General features: G+C 41.8%; 1 protein-coding gene across 3 annotated transcripts in view; it reads right to left on the bottom strand.

Moving 5' to 3' along the window:
• VCAN (versican) overlaps positions 1-21,221 on the bottom strand; it is a 115,479-nt gene extending 94,258 nt beyond the window's left edge. For all 3 annotated transcript variants that reach the window (XM_027606007.2, XM_027606012.2, XM_027606010.2), the window contains exons 1-5: positions 20,727-21,221; positions 9,773-9,848; positions 3,977-4,351; positions 423-597; positions 210-337 (exon numbers count right to left, since the gene is read on the bottom strand). In XM_027606007.2, coding sequence (XP_027461808.2) covers positions 210-337; positions 423-597; positions 3,977-4,351; positions 9,773-9,842 — 748 coding nt within the window. In that variant the 5' untranslated portion in view covers positions 9,843-9,848; positions 20,727-21,221. The remainder of the gene's footprint in view (positions 1-209; positions 338-422; positions 598-3,976; positions 4,352-9,772; positions 9,849-20,726) is intronic.
• Between the last annotated feature and the right edge of the window lie 268 nt (positions 21,222-21,489).

Below are 21,489 nucleotides of genomic sequence, written 5' to 3'. Positions count from 1 at the left end.
CATTTCTAACCTGCCTAACCATTTGCACACTCCTCCTTCTCTTTCCACTTTAATTTAAGCTTATTTCACCACAATCATACGGTCATTTAAACTAAATGCTGCTGCTTGGAATCCAAACAAGTATGAAAACTTGCTCTAGTCCTACGTGCTCCCAGTCTGTCTTCAATTTCCTGAGTTCGAAGGAAGCATTAGAAATGTAAACATCGTACCATCCAGGTGGTCCACGTAGCAGTACACGTCATAAGTTTCATGAGGCGAACGGAATCCATAGGTCCTGACTCCTTCCTTCCCCATCATATCTCCATAACAGCCTACTCGGGGAGCCCGGATGGGATACCTGGGGAAATAAAGGACTAGTAAGTAGCACTTGATTCTTCCTCTCAAATGAATGAATTACAGCCTGAGGCCCCCAAACCTCTCACCGTACGGTCTGATCAGACAGCCAGCCTGCATCACACTGCTCAAATCCATCTTCATAGGCGGCATAGAGCTGCTCTGGGGTTGCTACGACTGCTCCAATATCCAAACAAGCCTTCTGTGCCGCCTCAAAATTCAGAGTATACCTGCTGGTCGCCGCTCTGTAGTGAAACACAACCCCTGCCAAGAGAGCAACAAGCAATCACAGGCAGGTTCAAACACCCCCCATACTTTGCAAAGTGTTTTACTGGAGCAATACATCAAATTCATTGCTCACATGTTAATGACACTATGGTGATCCTTTATTTTCACTTGGTGTAGCACCACACAAAATTATGTGAGGAGCCCCAGAAATGCCATTCACTCAGGTGTCCTATTCTGCTCCATTAGGAAGTTTCCTAGCCAGGAATTTTCTATTCTCATGAAAACAATCTAAGAAAAAGATTTAAGCCATTAAATCCCAAGCGGTGGAGAATTGTTCTAATTACAGGTAGTCTTCACACTATCATGGGGAGACTGGACAACTAAAGGGAGTTGGTGCTGCAGGAGATACAAAGAGTTAAGGGGGTCACAGGATCAATTTGCCCTACTTCATGATTTTACCCTGGGCCAACTCAACAGAAGCCCGTGGAACATTCACTAACACCACTTCCTCCAAACATAAAACATTTGAGATATTTACTTCCAGAAATAATGTACTAAGATGGCAAAGACAATGGACTGTGTATGAGTGAGAGCTTGTTCCAGTTCCTAATTTGTTCCTTAGCCATATATTGAGTTAATCTCCCCTACCATAAAGTATAACGGATATTGCTTACGTTAATGGATATGAAAGTCAAATTATGTAAAGGCTTTAAAAATGTTGGATAGGCTACGAAACACTACCCAATGTTTATCGTATTCACCATCTGACTAGCATAACTGAGGGTTTCCACTAAGACAGATAAAATGTACAATTTTTATCCCAAAGAAGGCCTGAGGTAAAGTTCCTAAGACTCCCCCGAGTTGAGGCTAGGCATTTCAGTACTTGCTTCAAATTCCACTTTGCTGTATGTTAGGAGTTGCATAATCTAGTGGTTCTTGAGTGGTGCTCCAGGGCTCAAGGAATTGTCAAAGGGCTGACAGAAGAGCAGCTGGGGGGTGAGGGGGGTGGAGCTTTGGTCCTCTCCCCGCACTTCAACAGGAGCATCTTTATTTTTAACTGGAGTAAATATGGTGACTCATTTCTACAAGACTGCAAAGTGAGTCACCGTAAGTACCTGGGAAGTCACTGGAAAATAGAAATTGGGGCAACTGGGTTTTATGGATGAGAATTTATTAAGAGTTGCATTGCCAGGGTGCCTGGGTGGCTCAGTCAGTTGAGTGTCTGACTCTTGATTTCAGCTCAGGTCATGATCTTAGGGTTGTGAGATTGAGTCTGGTGCCAGGTTCCACGCTCAGTGCAAGTCTGCCTGGGATTCTCTCCTTCTCCCTCGGTCCCTCACCCCACTCACACTCCCAGTCTCATGCAAATAAATAAATAAATAAATCTTTTTTTTTTCTGAAAAGGTCATATTGCCTAAGACCACTTTTTTTTGTTATGCAGAATGAACTTTGGTTTCCAAGATACCTTCCACTCTCTTTTTATTCCTAGTAATTCCCTGGGGTTGACAACAGTCTATATCCCACAGCCTGACTTAAGAGACTGTCTTCCACATGCCCATCCTTAGATTGTCTCCTTCTCCCGAGACAGGTATGTGGCAATAAAATAACTACAGGGCGACAAACTAGCCATGTCATAGATAAGCACCTCTGATAAGTGTCAACTAAAAAAGACCTGCACAGTCACCGAGTAGAGGTACTGACAATTAACATTCGTTTTCCCATTTCTGATATTGCAACGAAAAATTCATCAGGTGCCTTTCAGAAAATTTGTACCTCTATAGAACTACAATAAAATTGCCAGGAAGTATATATTGTGCTATCTGGTAAGTATGAGATAGTTTATTACAATGATCTCTAAGGCTTAAGCAAGAATTCAAACGGTTTTAAATTAGTCTTATGTTGATCAAAGCTTCAAATAGTCCTCCTGGTAATTAAAAATCTTCCATGTGCACTGAAGACTGGCAGTAAGGGGGCACAAAGGGGCCTCTAAGAGCAGGGCAGGGCATATCAGTCGGTATAAGTATCAGCAATTGTTGGGATAATTTGAAGACCTCATGGGGCTAAGGAGATTAAGTGGAGGATTTTCATTGTTTAAGAGGGGCAAGGGGCAAATCCATTGCTAATTCTTTAATGATGAAAATAGTAAGAAATTGTTAAACTCCTTTTGGGATTTTAAAAACATATATATAAATTTATACATAGTGTGTATCTACCACTACTATATATATTTATAATTTATTAATAATCTATATGTTTATACAAGATATAAATATAATACACACAAACATACAAACACACACACAAAGAGAAATAGAAAAATATCACTAGAGCAAAACAGTCCTAGGCTAACTAAAATAAATAATAAAAAGGTTAAAAGAATGAAGAGCCCAGGATATTTAGTGGATGCCTGGACAATATAAAAATAGATTGGTAGGAGAAAGAAACAGAATCTGAACATAAAAGGATGTACAGAAAATTAATTCGTTGCATCTGAAATTCAAAGTACTTCCTTTTGGCCACACAAGAAAGTTTTAATAAAACCCTTTGTATATATTTCTGAAAGGTAAATATTTTATAGGGAAATGGAGGGATGGAAGAAAAATCTGTTCCATCATGTTTGGGTATTAGAATTTTGCTTAATAACTTGCCAAAATATTCTGTTTCCAAGAGCTATGGTATTATGTGTGTACCCAATTAAAGCAATTTTTCTTTGCTTTGTCTCCTAACTTAAATTCAAATGACATATAAACCACCACAGAAAAGGGGCTAAAATGAAAATGCCTCATTGCAAGACTTAATGTATAACAGCTAGCGTATTAAAAAATTCACTGAGTTTTATTTTGATGCAGTTCAAATGTTTATTAAGTCTGGTCTTTCTAAGGCACTGTGAAAGGTATCATGATACTTATTAAGTGCTTCATTTCTTCAATGTAAGATGGAATTTATATTTCTTAAAAACAAACTCAAAGGTTTTAATAATCATGGTAGGACAGCGAGAGAAAAGGAGAAAAGGTAGCATGTAAGTATGTGTGTGTGTGTATATGTGCATACACACATATTGTAAAAATTAAACTGTAGATCAGTCTTTATGGTCTTAAAAAGTATCATTGATAGGTCTCAATAATGAAGTAATAATTCTTGAGCTATTTATCATGTCTTGAGGTATTCATCATTTCCGCGATACTGCACTTGCTCTTGACTGTACTGAGTCAGGGAAGTTGCTGTGCAAAAAGTCACCTTCCTTGACCCTTGAAGAAATAACAGCTCATTTTTGGTGAAAGGCATGAGCTGTTGAAATGACTGATATTTCTTGCACTTGCCCAAACCCTGAACTACAGTTACTTTGGGTACTGTTTCACACTTCTGAACCAGGTATCATGTTACACTACTGTCTTCCAGACTCAGAAAGCCTTACCATCCACCGCCAACGACACTGTGTCTTGTGTGTCTTCAATCCCGTACATGACGTCGCAGCGGTAGAGACCCGCGTCACTGGCACGCAGTTTGACCATGGTGAGTGAGGCATCACCCACGACCTCGGAATGTGTGGGCACGGACACTCTTCCTTGATAGCCTTGACCAATCTTGATATTCCCATTTTGGGCGACAAGAACCGTAGTCTCCTTCAGATCTTTTCCATTCTTGTCCAGTTCAATCTTAGACCATTTGATTCTGAGAAATTCGCTGGAGGTGTAACTGGGTGGTAAGGTAGGCAGGGTTGAAAAATGACAAGGTAGGTTGACTTTTCCAGAGAGGGAGCCCTTAACAGGTGGGCTTTCTTCCACTTTGACTAGAAGAAAGAGAAAATACCAAATTAACAGTCCTAGAAAACTCAACTGAGTCTATTAAATAAGTGAAGGGATAAGAAACTGTTGCCTTGGTTTGGTTACATCTTCAATATGTGAGATAATTAGAATGATTTTATATATAAAAAATAGTATACAATTTTAATAATGTTTTGCAACGAAGATAGGAATTCATAATGCTCATTTTTATGTACTAAAAATATGGCATTTATTTTGAAGTATTTGTAACTTAGGGTTCAACAGGAACAAAATAGGTGATAGAATAAGGCATGTATAGGAAGGCAGAGACTAGAATCAGTAATGCAAGTTTCAAAGACTGGACTGATGTTAGGAAGAGCAGTTGAAAGGCAAATTTATATCTACAGGTCAGAAGAGGAAAAACTTTTAAGATAACTGCCATATTACCTTAGAGGAAATGAAAATAAAATGCAAAGAGGAAGTGAAAATTTTTAAAAATGTACTTCAGTAGACTGGAGTGAGAGGAAGTTTAACACTTGAAGGACCCTCATTTGGTTCAGTGTTCGAACCAAAGGCTTTCATCATAATGACAAATCCAGCTGCAATCACTTTGCAGTGAAACATTACCTCTCAATTGTATCCTGGGGGGAAATTTTGGTCTGTTCATCTAACCCACCTAAAGTATTAATCTGCATAATGTCTTTCTGTTTAAGCCCTTAAACTTTTAATAAGAAAGAATACCTTGACTGCAATTTAACACTATCACATGCAAAAAAAAAAAAACAAAACAAAACAAAACAAAAAACCCTCAAAAAACTGTTCTTTTACTCTTACAGGAATTCATACCCCTTTCTTTCTTCCCCGCCATCTTCCAGTTCCTACAAATTGGCTAGGCAATGTGTTGGCAATAACAATAGAAATTATGTCAATACACAAGCAGTCCTACTTCATGAAAATATGATGAAAAAGTTAACAGTAGCCTCCAGATGGAGTGAAATAATATTTCTTAATTAACAAAATGACATGTGTCTAACACCTAGTGTGTGTTAGTAGTCAAGGTATTGGTAACATACATCTCAATATAAACATGCATCAGAAATGATACGGCTGTCAACACAGCACTGAGGATTCAGTTGGGGATAAGTCATTTTGAAAACTGCAGGAAGATAAGGAGACACTATGGACTTTAAGAAAAAAATACTCTCGGGGCGCATGGGTGACTCAGTCGTTAAGCATCTGCCTTCAGCTCAGGTCACGATCCCAGGGCCCTGGGATGGAGCCCCACATCGGGCTCCCTGCTCGGCAGGAAGCCTGCTTCTCCCTCTCCCACTCCCCCTGCTTGTGTTCCTTCTCTCACTGTGTCTCTCTCTGTCAAATAAATAAATAAAATCTTAAAAAAAAAAAAAAGGAAAGAAAAGAAAAGAAAAAAATACTCTCTACTATTAAAGACTGAAATTCAACTTCAAGATGACTGGCCTATAAAACGTTTTATATGATACAAATAAATCTAAAATAACCAATACAGTATTATATTTACAGTATTCGATAGAAATCACTCACATATTTCTAATTTATAATGGTCATTGTTGTCATGCATTTCTTTGTTATCTTACTAATCTATATATAACTTGTCCCAAAACAGGATTTAAGGCACTTAACAAAATTAAATAAAAATAAAATATACTACTAACTGCACTAAGTTAGTCTTTAAGATTTTACTAAGATCATTATCATCTTGGAATATAGTATCAAGGGGACAATTCCATTCTATTAAATCCTTGGCTGACAAATTATCTCACTTAAAGCGAACCCTCAGAGTGAAACTAGTCCAATCACTTTCTACGGATGCTCCACTGAGAGGCAGTGACATTCAAGCTCCCAGCTGGCTGGTTACAGACCTGGGTGGTGAGAAGGAAAATTCTCCTCACAACTAATCAAGGGATCTTTCAGCTTTGGTATTTATTGGGTTTTTCCATTGTCCCTAAATTAGTTTTAGTTCCTTTGCAGAGTCTAGACCCATCCTATTTCTTTAATTGCTGTCTGCATTGGCAACTCTTAGTAATTTCATGATCTTTTAAATAAATCTATAAAGTCCACAGGGGACTCCCTACCTGATTCATAATCCTTTAATTTGGGCCCTATTAGGGAGATGATGATGACACAAAGATTTTTTTTTTGCCAAGAATAGGGGTTCTGAGAAGAGAAGGGGTGAGAATTCTCTGATCTAAAAATCTCCTAATTTACATTTATCATATATTCTAGGAAATCCCATCTTCCTTCCTGAAGAATTATTTAGATGATTAACTTCACCACAAATAAAGTATTGCTCTTTTAATGGAGAATAAACAGCTTTACCATCAACCTCAATTATGATATAAATTATGAGATTCTTTATCATTTCCCTAAAAAATGAATTTAAGATAAATGATGTTCAACTCTGTAATATTTATTACTAAATTATAATTCTTTTCACAATTTTAGATGTGTAGAGGCAGATATGAGAGTCAGTCAAATCTATCCAGTTGGGTGGTTTTTGAAACTCAGAGCATTGCTCAATAACTGTGCTGTTATGAAAAAATATATTGGAACAAAATGATGTCAAAAGGCAAATTTCCCAAGGGTTATTTATTGTTCTAGATGTTTATAGATAACAAGAAAATTAAAAGCTTCAGTTGGATATAAATACATATGCATATAGAATCCAGTCTTAACAACAGGATTAACAAGAAGCTGTGTGGTCAAGTCTTTTGTGTATAAAATCTTGAGTCTTAATGCACTGGGTCACAAGAACTAAGTTCACTGAATCTAAATATTTTAAGGAAGAAATTTAGTAGTTCAGAAGATTATGTTTATAGACCACGCATGTTTTTAAAAAATGCTACCTACAAGAACTTGTCTGAAATTGTGAACAATGCAAGTAATAAAAATGAATGTTAATAAAAAGTTCACTGTTCCCACCAGACGGTTTGTGGTCCAAATGAGTATATTGAGGGAGAAATCTCTGAATAATGAATGATCATTTACCCTTCATTCTTTGTCAGTAAATTCCGTGGAGAAGAATGACGTAAATTCCATCTACACAATTTGACCAAACACATACACACACACACACACGCGCACACACACACACACACACATACACACCTTGGCCAAATAAATGTCAGATTGAGAATATGGGAATTTATTACTCTCTCAGGTGATAAATATCACTCTCTTGTTCATTCATTTACTCATAACTGTGCATGACTCATTTACTGATATTAGAGGAATATCCAAACAACCAAGTCAACACTAGATAATCAATATAATAAGTATTGTTACAGCACAGACCTCTTCATGCATTAAAATAAAGCCAATAACCAGGAGACAAGGTATTCATTAATACTAGTTATTGATCTTTTGAGTGCCTAGGAGTAAGCAGAGAAAAGCTTAAGATGAAAATACTTGTGTTGACTCATAGCAAGTTACTGCAGTGTATCCTATTATGAACTTGGCAACTCTGTTTTATGTGGATCTTATGTTTTCAACTCTTGCCCCTCATATGAAAAAATTAAATTCTTCTGAAATCAGCCCCCAACTAATTACATCTCTTAATCATGATCACATATGTACAAAGAACTTGATTCTTGGCCTAAAGTATAGTACAGTGGTTAAGAGCATGGACTATGGAGCTGACTGCCCAGGTTCAACTCCAGGCTCCATAACTAAATGGCTATATAATCTTCTACATTAGCTATGCCTCCAAAGCTTTTGATAATACAGTTTCCTCATCTGCCAAATGGGGAGAATAGAAGCATCTGTCTCACTGGAAAGTTAAGATTCAATACATTTACTATGTAAAATACTCAGAAGAAGGCCTGACATGTAGAAATCATTCAATATTGCTAGCTATAATTATTATTATTTTAAAAAACCGTCAAGGGGCTATATCATAAGTGTTTTGGGCTTTTTCCCCATTGTTTGTGTGAGTTCTTTCTTTGTTTTAAGCAGAAAGTCTAAACTCTGTTTTAAGTGCCCTCAAGGTACTCCCCCTCTTTTCTCTATTATTCCTCTTCTGTTACTACCCATATAAACCAACTCCATTTTCCATATTTCCTTTCTGTGTTCTCCCTTGTCACTGAATGCTATTATCCTTCCCTGTCTGTGACCTTCCCCTTTACTTCCTGAAAACACTGAAGAAGACAGCGCCTGGGCTGTCTGGGAATATGAAAGTCTATGTGTGGAACTGCAAATTAGTTCAGAGAGTCTGAAGCATAGAGTAAGTGTGAGAAAAAAGTGGAAGCTGAGTCTGGAGAGGAGCAGATCACTGAAACTCAGGGCAGTATCTTCCCTCATGGACTATGGTCCAGGAATTTGGATTTATAGAACCTTCATTAGGTGAATATATAATTTAAAACTGAGAAAAACAGTGCATGTGTACTTACCCAGTTACTTTGAGAGAGAGAGAGAGAGAGAGAGAGAGAAGAGGAGAGGAGGGGAGGGGAGGGAAGAAGAGAGGAGGGGAGGGGAGAAAAGAGGAGAGGAGGGGAGGGGAGAAGAGAGGAGGGGAGGGGAGAGAAGAGGAGGGAAGGGGAGGGAAGAGGAGAGGAGGGGAGGGGAGAAGAGAGGAGAGGAGGGGAGGAGAGGAGAGGAGAGGAGGGGAGAGGAGGGGAGGGGAGGGGAGGGGAAGGGAGGGGAGGGGAGGGGATAGGAGAGGAGAGGAGGAGAGGGGAGGGGAGGGGAGGGGAGGGGAAGGGAAAGGAGAGGAGAGGAGGGGAGAGGAGGGGGAGAGGAGAGGAGAGGAGGGGAGGGGGAGAGGAGAGGAGGGGAGAGGAGGGGAGGGGAGGGGGAGAGGAGAGGAGAAGAGGGGAGGAGAAGGGGGAGAGGAGAGGAGGGGAGAGGAGGGGAGGGGAGGGGGAGAGGAGAGGAGAAGAGGGGAGGGAAGAAGAGGGGAGAGGAGGGAAGAGGAGAGGAGGGGAGGGAAGAGGAGAGGAGGGGAGAGGAGAGGAGGGGAGGGGAGGGGAAGAGGAGAGGAGGGGAGAGAAGAGAAATATAGATGTGGGTAGAAATTTGGCTGTCAGCCTGTCTTTTTGACTCTTCTCGAACTCTAGCCTCCTGAGGGTTTGATAGGCTTTCTTTTCTTTATAGGAAAGTCTTTGAGTATATTGAAGAAGACAGATTTTTAAAAATATGTCCAATGCCATATATGAGCCTTTTTGCAGTCTGAAAGTAATCTGGGAATTTACTGAAAATCCATTCGCTTCTTTAGCATTCTTTTCATCATTTCGATTGATTTAAAACCATTTATTAAATAAGAAATAATATTTTAGCTGAAAGTGTTCAGCACTATAAATCACTAAATAGATCAAAATTAATTCTTTATTCTAGTGGCCCCATATTGCCATTCTATGCCCTAGTACTTACATTTTTCTTTCACTAAGCACCAAAGAAATTGTTACCATACTCACCTTTATGTAGTGCATGGGTTGCTATTAAGGTAGAGCACATCCATAAGATGCTCTTTATATTTATCAACATCTTGTTCTAGAAATGAAGAAAAACACAAAGAAAATCATAAGCATTCAGGTTTGTGGTGGGCCATAAATCACATGCTATTTGTGCAGTGTATGTAATAAGAGCACAAGGAGCAGCTCCTCTTAGATTGTAAAAACAAGATAGAACCTGTAATAGGAAAAGTCATCCCAACACTTTAATTATTAGTTTGACTCTCACCCAATGCAGTTGTTACCAAAATAATCCCAGAACCCGCTTTGGGAACATACAACAATATGGATGTGAGGGACAACCACAACCGAGTAGGCTGTAGAAAGAACAACTGAGACCACAGCCCGAGTAACTAGTGGCTAGGAACCGGCACAAAGAGGGAGGGGTGACCATAATGTCTATTTAGAAACAGGAAGCTGGTCACAGATGGAGCAGAAGAAGATGGGGAAGCAATAGGCAGAGATGTTGAAAGAGAGGGATTCATATCAAATGTGAGGTAGGAAGGAACATGGTGGTGGTTCCCGCACATGGTATCAAAACAGGGAATAAGGACTTCAGCAGGCTTTTTAAAGCACAGACTCAATTTAGTTTCTAGGAATCTGAACAAACAAAACAAATGTGTTACAACGAGTTGTTAATTACAAAAAGACCAGTGCTTGCCATGAGTTTTAAAGTAGTTTCAACAGTTCCTAAGTCTGAAGGGTGAAAAAAGAAAGAAAAACTCTGTTCTGAGAGTCAAGAAACCCTGCCCTGGCTTTGCCATTAATTTATTGTGCGACTTTGGGGAAGACATTTAACAGTCTGGGTCTCAGAATGGTCCCTTCCAGCTCGAATTTCTATGAAGCTGTAATTATGAGGCAGATAAGTACCAGTGTTGGGGACCATCTGAAACGCAAAGAGCCAATCTCAGAAGAACTGCAGATTATTTGATCCCCCCTGGTTGTTCCTTTCTCAGCTACATTTAGAACTGTTCTGTAACGGTCCTTCTTGGTTGGCTACCCAGCAGCCATTCTTCTTTCTCCTTTCTAACAAAATTCCCATTCCATTCTCCTGTCTACCCTCCTTCACACACCTTAGAGGAGCCTGAGTCAAACCCAGCCCGAGGGAATGATCTTGATTATCTTAAGTCGGTCACACTGCTCCCATTCCTTTCACCAATGACTGGTTTTGGAAGGAGTATATGAGGCAGTCTTAACTAATGAGATGTGAGGGGATCTCAGCAGGGCAGAAGGGATGCTCCTGGGAGAGGGACATTCATCTTAAGAGTAGAAAGTGAAATTTCAGGTTGTATCATAAAAAAGCTATTAAAGAAAATGCATTCCATGAGTATTAACTGAATCTAACTAAGAAACCTTTTTATAAATATACTTATAAACAATAATTTCCTATCTTCACTAGAGAAAAAATTGTCCTCAATTTTTTTCACTTTTTCAGGAAACTTTTATTTTATAAGCATAATGTTAAAAGCCTGGTCTCCACCTGAATTCAAATTCTGAATCCTTTACTAATACTCTGCAATTTGGGGGTAAATTACTAACTCTCTCATTTTCAGTAGCTTTTTAATTGTGAAAAGTAGTACTTAACTATTGGAGTGAATGTGAGGATTGATAAAATAATGCATATGAAATATAGCTCAGGGATACACAGTGTATTCAGTACTCAATATTTCTTACTAAAATTACTAATTCGGGTTTTCTACAGATACTCTCTTCCTGCTTTCATATCACTAATAGTAAAAAGAAAAGTATTTGAAGCTGTTGGATTTGAAAATTATAACCTTGGTTGCCACTACAGAAGCAGTGGATAAGTTTATGCTTATAATAAATTGCTCTAAAACTTTTTTCAATGTGCTTTGAGTCATTTCTTGTAAACATGTTTTATCTTCTCTGTAGAACAGAGCTAGTATCACATTCAATTTACTAATTCCCATAATATTCCCATAATATTTCCACAGGGCCAGCTTCAGAGCAGACCTTGAGGAAGGTTTATAGACCAAATGCAGGACTATTGCCTCCATTTCCTATTCTGAAACATACTTTGAAGCCAAGGGCCAACAGTCTCTTATGATTATGGGAAAGTAGGCTAATTAAACATGAAATACATTTAAACCAGTCCAGTTGACTATTCATCATGTCATGATAATATTTGATGTTTGTCAATATGTGGACATCGGTGTTAGATCTCATAACAAAATCAGAGAAAGTGTGACCGTGACCCAGGAATGGGTCTTCTGCATCCTAATTTCCTCTCTAAGACCAATACTCAAAGTCTAACTTTTTGTGCCATGCTTCAACCTTACAAAAGTATCTTTTTTTTTAAGGGAGGGGGGGAAAATGGTTTTTCATCTATATAACAAGTATATTCATCACTTGCCTTAAGATTGCCCCAAGACAAGGCTAGCGAAGGAAGCCCCTGCATTAAAAATACAAGGGAGAGATCAGTCATGTCTTAAATATATCTACATAAATATATTTTAACAAATTCTCAACATTCAAAAACTAGAGTTTTCACAGTAAGTCTCAGATCTCTTTTGACAAATCAGATCAAACAACTCTAGGTCCATATTCTTGCTGACCAGTCATCAGCACTAGGCAAGGAGCAGGCTCTCACCCTGGCTCTGTGTACTCAAGGTCATCACTTGCCCCACTAGGCTTCTCACCCATTTCTACTCCATTCCTGTTCCCTTTAGGCACCTGATTTAAAGAATGGTCATTTATTTCTTTAGTAAATATCTCAGAGTGCTTTTACTGATCTTAATTGCCTTAGAACTACATTTCTGTGGTCTCTTCCTTGGCGTCTACGGGCATTCATTCTATTTCTCTAATTTTCTTAAGGCTATGTCCATGTTCATGTTGTTAAAGCACACTATTTACCTTCTGCATTTGATCTTACTAGATAAGAAACTTTCTAAAACCTTTCTTTTTTTTTAGTACCACTCTAACCCCCCACTTCTATTCTTCCCTCTTCCATGTCTTGTAAGCATAATCTGCTAGTGATAACGAGTCTGTCTGCATAGAAAGACCTAGGAGATATGAAAGCCAGTGGCTATATTTAGCCTTCACTCCAGTGAAATCAGTGAGAAGAGGAGAAAGTCATCAAACAATCAAGGCACAGCTGACTGAAGCTGTTTAATTGCCTGAGAGACAGAAGAGACAAGGTTAACAGGACTCCTATACATGACAAATGTCTGCAAAAAGGGTAAGGGTCATGCCAAGGATGGGCTGCCTTGAAGAAAGAGAGCCAAGGTTCTAGTAAACAGATATTTAATATTCTCCCTTAATCCTCCCTTAATCTTAGGGAAGATCCTCTGAACAAAGGGTGACTTAAGGACACAGACATAGAGATTTTGTCTTCTTGTCTTCAAATTAGTTACCCTAGACAACCAACTGTCTAGGACACCTCAACCACAAGGTAAATATAATGAGTACTGCCTACCATCTTGCTCCTGGGTATGTTCTCACAGGAAGAATCACCGCAAAGCAGAGGGAAATATCATGGTTTAAGCAGGACATCTTATAAATTTATTTCACAGGAGTAACTGAGCCATGTGAATTTATCATTAACCTGTGACTGGATTCCTGAATCGGGACATAGATAAGGTTTCTCATGTCATTGCCCCTTGGTACTAGCCTTTTCTCTGCCTGGCTAACTTCTTCCTCATTACTCTGTCTAAAACACTGCATTCTCTATTCCTTTTGCCATGCTCTGTTTTCATCCCAGCACACAGCACATATCATTTTATTTATATGTTTGGGAATTGCCTTTCTCTACTCACCATAATATAAGCTCTGGGAGAGTAGTCTTTGATGTTTTGTTCATTGCTCAGGACACTCAATAAAATATGCTCATTTTTTTTTACATAATAAGATACATATTATAAACACTGTTTGGTACATTCCTTTCTTCATTTAAAATGCAGGGTATCTTAGAGAATGTTCCAAATCAGCAAATACAGGTTTTCTGGGTTGTTTTTAACAACCATATAGTTTTCCATTAGATGAATGCAGCATCTTGTATTTCACCAGTTCCTATGATAAGCCTTTAAGCTGGCTTCATATTTTTGCTATTAGAAACAATGCTGCAAAGGGCATCCTTGTCCATTTGTCTTGGGTGACATTTGTGCCAATATCTATATGACAATGTCCAGAAGAGACTTGCTGGGTCAAAGAGTATATGCATTTTTTTAAATTTTCTGGTAGCTCTTACCAAATTATTTTGTAAAGAAGATGAACCTATTTATATTGTCACAGTAGTATGTGAGAGATTCACTTTCCCCCACAACCTGGCTGACACAACCTTCATCGAACTTTTTTATCTTTACTGCTGTGATGGATGAAAACATAGTGCGGTATATCATTGTTTTTCAATTACTATTTCTTTAATTATGAATGAGACTGAGCAATTTCTCATATGATTAAAAAAATATTTGTTCTTCTGCCAACTGCCTGTATTTCACATTTGATATTTTTTGGATGGGTTGTGGCCTTTTACTTATTTGTAAAAGTTCTTGGTATACCAAAAAAGAGTTATTAGCTCTTTGTCTCTCATCTGTTCCAAATGTGTTACTTGTTTTTGTTAAATAATTTAATTGTTATTTACTCATACTTATCAGTCTTTTCTAGTATGGCTTCTGGATTTTATCTTTTGCTTAGAACAGGTTTCTCTACTTCTATTTTATTATTTTAAAAATCCTGTAATTTCTTCTAGTTTTTTTTAATTTTATTTTAGCTTTGAGAGAGAAAAAGAGAGAACATGTACAAGCCGGGGTGGGGCAGGGGGCAGAAGCAGAGGGAAAGAGAGATTCTTAAGCAGGCTCCACACCCAGGATAGAGCCCCACATGGAGCTGGATCTCATGACCCTCAGATCATGACCTGAGCCGAAACCAAGAGTAGGAAGCTTAACGGACTGAGCCTCCCAGGCGCCCCCTCTAGTTATTTTTTTAATATCATTCTCTACATCTCATATTTGGTCATCTTAACTTTATTTGAGGAAAACAAATGAAGTAGAGATTGACTCTCATTCTGAGTGGACCAATCAGTTGTCCCCAAATCATTTGTTGAATAATCCTTCTTTTCCACTGAATTTCCATGTCTATTCTAGTATATTTCTGGACTCTGTCTCCTGTTAAGTGAAACTAGACAATTCTTAAAGCAAAATGCTCCTATCTAACTCACTTTATAGATTTAGTAGGAAATATGTGATTTAGGTAATAGTGTTTTTATTGAGATTATAGAATTAGATCAATATGAGTCCCCGGGATATAATATTAACACCACTTATTTGTATAGTTTTCCATTTGCCAAAGCTTTCCCACAGGTATTCACCGTTTTGATGTGTATAACTGTATATGCATTTAATAGATTCTGACATCAAGCTTTTTGATTCCAAGTCTAGTGATCATTCCACCACACCATAGGTAATAGCAACTCAGTAATAAGAAAAAATTATTGTCACATATTACATATGTGTTTATTATAAGCTATGTAATCTCATTTTTACAGACATAAGCACCTCTTAAAATTCTTAAAAGAACGAGGTAGGATATATACAGATACAGAAATGAGGTAAATTTAAACATAGATGTGCATTCACACCCTTTTATAGTTGATAGATCTATCCAGAGGAGTTTCAGGAAACATAACAGACAAACACATTCAACAAAGTCACTTTGCCCTGACCGCTGAAATACAACCACCCTGGCACATTCAATGATAAGAACCTAGCAGAGTAAAAACAAAACAAACAAACAAAAAACAACCCAAACACTGGAGAATACATATAAATACAATATAAACACATAAATGTACATTTATGTATTTATGTGTGGGGGGAGTGGGTGTAATTTACTAAATCTAGGCTACCAGAGGAAACAGGCAAAAACTCACTAATAGAAGCAGAGCTTGACCAAGACATTTATCTCTAGGGATTTGTCTGCCTTCCGCTCAGGTCATGATCCCAGGGTCCTGGGATCAAGCCCTGAATCGTGCTCCTTGCTTAGCAGGGAGTCTGCTTCTCCCTCTTCCTCAGCCTGCTGCTCTCCCCAGTGTGTGCTCTCTCTCTCTCTGACAAAATAAAATAAAATAAAATAAAATAAAATAAAATAAAATAAAATAAAATAAAATAAAATAAAATAAAATAAAAGACATTTATCTCTACTTCTTGTTCTTTTTTTCTTTTTTAAAGATTTTATATATTTATTTGAGATAGAGAGAACAAGCAGGGGCAGGGGGAGAAGCAGACTCCCCACTGAGTGGAGAGGCTTGATCCCAGGATCCTGAGTTCATGACCTGAGCCGAAGGCAGCCGCTCAACCGACTGAGCCACCCACGCACCCATCTACTTCCTCTTGTTCTGTTTCCCAATCAGAGGGAGTACCAGCCTTGTGTTTTCTGGTAGAGACTTATGCAAAATTCAGCATGTTTTCTCAGACTAGAGCAACTCACCCCCAACAATGAGTGTGAGTCCTCACTGGTTTCTCTAGGTGGGGGTGAAATAATCACCTACTATGGTATAGTCACTGATTCTTCTCAAGAGAACCGTGTATCTTGAGAAGTTGGGTCAGTCATAGGGCAATATCCCATTTTAAATATCGTGTCTAGTGATGTCTGTCAATGAATAAAGTCAACAAAACTGTTGAAACTGCAGTAGGAAAGAAAAGCTTGGTTTTGTGACTATTGGAAGATAGCCTTGGTGGGTCTTTATGCTCTCAAAGGCTCTGAAGCTCAATTAGTGATTATTCATCAACCACAAAGTACTTATGCATAATAATGTGAGGAAAGAGAGAACAAAGACCATATTTTTAACATTAATCATATTTAACCTTAAGTTAGCTTTTTAGGTCCTTTGCAAACAGAATTTACAAGCATGAAGACATAGGTATCTTAGAATATCAGAGACATTCCCCTCCGGTTTGCAAGCACAGAGAAAAATTAGAGGAAACCTACACCTGTAAGCATATAAAGCTAGGGGGGATTCTTTTCAAACTTCATTTTTTTTAAGCAGAAAAGTTATTTAGGAATAACTTTTAATTTATCTACTAGGAAAAACAAACTAAAAGCTTGAATTCTGACATAAACCCTTAGATGGTCTCGTTCTTATCCCTCTTTCCACCACCCCCAAGATTAAGGACTGTGGACTTCCTGCTGGAGGAAGTAATTGCTCAATCACTTTGGAATCCACGGGAACCCTTTGCTGTATTAGTTTGGACAGACATATACAATTGTGAAATCTTCCTTTTTTTACTGAGAGATCGCACTAGAAGTCAGTCCCTGAGACCTTCTGCCTGATATGCTCTTATATCCAAGTGACATATTCTCGGAACTGGGAACAGATTTCATCTCAGAAAACTAGTTGTTGCTCCCATTGATGCCTTCCCATTTTTATATTAAACTCACAACATCCTATTTCAGGACGTCACATGAATATTTTCATGATAGCTTTGGCACAGTTGACAAGCAGTACTTAAAATAATTTAGGTCACAGCTTTTAGAAGGAGTCAAAAAGAAAGGGAAAGTGTATCAATTAGATAATCAGAATTTGAGATCTCAGAGATCCTTAAAACCCTGTTCTCTGAAGTAAAGCAAGGAAGCAAGAGAGTTTAAAATGCAGCTCTAAGTGGCAGTGTCTAGACTGCGCCACGTTCCCCCAAGTTACTAGCTCCGTCGTTTCATAAATGTGTGCTGAGCTCCCACTGTGGGCCAAACCCGTGCTAAGGGTCCTGATGCACAGGGACTGAGTTACACCCGCAGCCCCTTAATGTTTGCGCTCATTGGAATTACATCAGTCCTGTCAAATGGCAATCGTTCGCCATTCTAGACGCACGACAGTCTGGACGTGATTATCCTGTAATTGACTAAAAATAGTCTTTAAACCTACTTGAACGTATTTTAAGTCAATATATGGAGTACAGAATAAACTCGTGTCATTTTTCTGTCAAAAAAGTTTGCTTGGAGTAAATCTTTACTTCCTGTTGCAAGGCAAACACTCCTACCGCTCCCAAGAAGCAAGAAAAATTGTTTTCACATTATTAATAAGAGTGTTTAGCACCTCCTGGACCTAAGTCGGGTAGCCGCCAGCAGCAGCCCGAAGCCTAAGCGCGGAGGGCGCGACCGCGGAGCTTCCACCCGTGAGCCCCGCCCAGCCTTTCCCCGCCCCTCCCCGCCCCCGCCGAAAGCGCAAGGCCCCGCCCCCATTGGCCTCTGGGCGGGGACCCGAGGCGCCGCGCCAGCGTTCCGGCTGGGCGGACTGCCGGTTCGGCAGAGCGGCTGTCTCAGAGCCCAAGTCACACCCGTCTCTGGCCGGGAACTAAAGCCCCAGCCCACGTGGCGGCGGCTGGAGAACTCCGGCGTAGCGAGGAGCGCCCGGCGCGGCTCCTACCCCGCGCCTGCTGAGCGAGTTGGGCTCGGCCCGAGGCCCCAGCCGCTTTAAAAGGCTCGTTTCTCCCCTACCCGTCCATCCTGGGACGCCGCTTTAGTCGCATTTGTTGTCACTTATTAAAATATATCCTAAAACAAGACGCGAAATTCGGCCTCAAACTTCGAAACGTACCCTACCTGTCCTCTCCTGTTTGCGTCCGTCAGCCCCATCTCCGCTCCCTTCTTCTTCCCCCTTCGTCCCCTATCCACTTCTTTACCCTTCCCTTCCCTTCTCCTCTTTTTCCTCCTGGCGCACTCCTTCCCCCAAAATTTCCATGTTCGATGTGTGTCTTGAAATTGATTAAGTTTAAACTTTGGATTAGGGGCCTTTCTTTTGCCATATCCTGGGGCGGGGCCCTAGTATTGGGTTCAAGTGGTCAAGGGCCTTAGTAAAGTTTCCAAAAGTAAAGCATTCTGTATTATATTTCTTAAAGTGATGCGTAAATTGAACAACAAGCCCTCCAAAACCTGGATTCGCCCCTGGCCATGTGTGTTCGTCCACCAAGCTTCAGACTTGGCCCAGAGCGCGGCGCACATCCCCGAGGACTCGCGAGCTGGCGCTTCTGCACTTCGCAAAGACAAGGTCTCCTTTCAGGGTCCTCCAAATCCCTAGATTTACGTCGCAGAGTCTGAAATAGAAAACTTAACGACTAAAGGTTCTTCATCTTGAATATATGGTTGTAAAAGTGGCTCGCTTGGGGTTTTCTGAGGGGGGAGGTGGGGGGCTCGGTTTCCTCCACCTGTGCTACACTTCTCCATTAGGGGGCGCCCACACCCGCCACAAAACACCCTATTCCTAGACATCTGGGTTCTGCAAGCCCTAAGCACGCCTACTAGGGGCAGATCCGAGGGAGCTCACTGCCTCTCTCGCTCCTCCCTCCTAGCCTGCATCCGCGGACCCGGGAGGCAGGGATTTCACACTAGCCATTCATTTGTCAGCCGTGGGGGAGGGGACGCAGGAGCGAGACTGAACAGAGGCTGGGAGAGGGGAAGGGAGGCAGAGAAGATGGAGACAGAAGAGGGAGACACAAAGATGAGAAACGGGACACAGCGAGACTGTCTTTCAGTCTGTGGGTGTGTGCACGGTGCGACAGCTCTCCAGGCGTTGCGTAGATTTCTTCCCCCCCCCCATCCCCCGCGCAGCATCTCCCGGGCACAAGCAGGACTTGCTGGGGCGCAGCTGGATCGGAGAGTAAATAGTTTAAGCTATGACACTATTTCTAACCCGCTCTCCGCTGCCTAACACACAGACCGCTCCACGCCCAGTGACACAGACAGCAAGCCGGGACAGCCCTGTGGCCCCCATATCCGCACGCACTGGGAATGTCGCCCCGCGGCGCCCACACCTCTGTAGGGTGGCGAGACGCTCCAGCCTAGGGCGTCCCCCGGAGCTCCCGGCACACGTTCTCCCTGGCCGCTGGATTAGCCAGTAAAGTTGCTCAACTAGGGCGAAGAGCTGGGAGGGTGTGGAGAGATGGAAGGAAAAGAAGGACCCGCTTTAGTCGGGGCGAGAAGGCTGGTCCTAGAGGCCCCAGATTCGGGTCCCCGCGCCACCTTTGTCTAGAGAGCGCTCTGAGCGCTGGTTTGCTCGTTGAGACCGGAGTGGAAGCCTCCACTTCGCTCTTCTGGGTGAGAGAAAATTCTTGCACATCGCTGATGGTTTAAGGCAAGCTTTTCCCGCCCAGGCGCTTCCCAGACCGCCGCGGCACTCCAACAACCCCACCCCCATCCCCTGCTCCCTCCCGGCCGGCCCCTGTGCTCCGCGCGCAGGACAAAAGAACCCAGGGGCACCAGGGAGGGCCTTGACAGCCCCCAAGTCTCCAAAGAGACGCAGCCCAGGCACCCCGCACATCCCCCGGCCGGACCTCTTTCCAGACTGCTTGCGGGCAGGGTGGGGGGAGGGTCAACGTCCGCCCAGGTCCCGGGTTGCTGCGGCGCGGGATCGTCCTGTCAGGAGCTGCCCTGGAGCAGCATTCCAGGAACGCCGGGCACTGACCACACACCAGGGGCCCGGGAGCCAGGTGGCCCGCACCGGGGCGGCTTCGGGGACTTGCAAGTGGACAAGTCTCCGGAGTCCCCATTCAAACTTTTGCCTCGAGCAGGTTAACAAAAAAAGCTCAAGGTGCCAGCGGTCCCTCCAGCTCTCCAGCTCAAGATCCCAATACTTTTCTAAGGATTCTCTACAATTCTCTTCCCTCCCTTCCCCCAATTCCGTTAGTCCTTCTACCCCCACCCCATTCCGGGCTTCTTTTGTCTGGATCTTTTCAGCACCACGGTCCCTCGGTATTCCTCTCTCCAAACGTCCTTCTGAAAGTTACCTGCATTTTTAAAGTGCATATATTTTCTTAACTTCTCCTCACAGCTAGTTCTCTTTGCCTTAATTAAAACCTCCTACCAATTAAAATGTACTTCGTTTTTCTAAGCTCGCTCGTTTTTGTTGGTTTTTTCTTTCTTTCTTTCTCTCTTTTTTTTTTTAAAGGGGGAACAAAAGAAACGTGATTACCTTGAAAGGCGGCTTATTGCAGTTTGGGGGAAAAACCACTGCAGCGCTGCGCGAATGGGCTCGGTGTTGCCGGGGCGGGTCACATAGGAAGCTCGGTGGCCTGGGGAAGGGTGCGGAGGGTGCGGGACGGTGCTGAAGGATGCAGGAGGATGCGGGGCTGGCCGCAGATCCCGGTCCCAGCGCCTGTCCACAGCACCTAATGTTCGCGGCTGTTGCTCCCGCCCGCCTGGAGTTCTTCCCCAGAAAGGCTCGGGGCAGCTCGCCTGCAAGTTCAAATGCGGGTTGTGACACCCATCATCATTATATCACTGTACCGTCAGCACCGAGGAGGAGACTCAGCGAGGAGGAGGAGGAGGAGGAAGAGGAGGAGGGTTCATTCACAGGCTCCTGAAGCGCTCGGCAGCTTCAGCCACTCCTAAGAGCCCAGGCTTGGAAAGCAGGCAGAGGGGCGGAAAGGCAGCTCCCCGCGCCTGCGGTAGGGACCGCCTGCCTCCCTCCCCAGGCACTCCCACCTCTCGGCGTTTCTTCCTGACAAGAAGTACCAATCGGCTTGGGGACAGCAGCGCTCCCCATTCAGCGACTCACTAAGTAACATCGCGCTGTGCGCACGGAAACCACTGCCCTCCCACCCCTCCCCACCCCCACTTCCCCGCCCCCTGTGCTGCCAGTTCTGGGTTAGGGGAAAGGAGCCCCCAGGCTCTGGTGGGGCAGGCCAGCACTAGACAATTGCGCACCCTCAGTTCTTCTTGGGAGCGAATGAAAC

Source organism: Zalophus californianus, chromosome 5 (assembly GCF_009762305.2).
Source record: "Zalophus californianus isolate mZalCal1 chromosome 5, mZalCal1.pri.v2, whole genome shotgun sequence".
Classification (NCBI taxonomy): domain Eukaryota; kingdom Metazoa; phylum Chordata; class Mammalia; order Carnivora; family Otariidae; genus Zalophus; species Zalophus californianus.
Note: the sequence above shows the minus strand (reverse complement) of the source record. Positions and strands in the feature narration are given on the sequence as shown.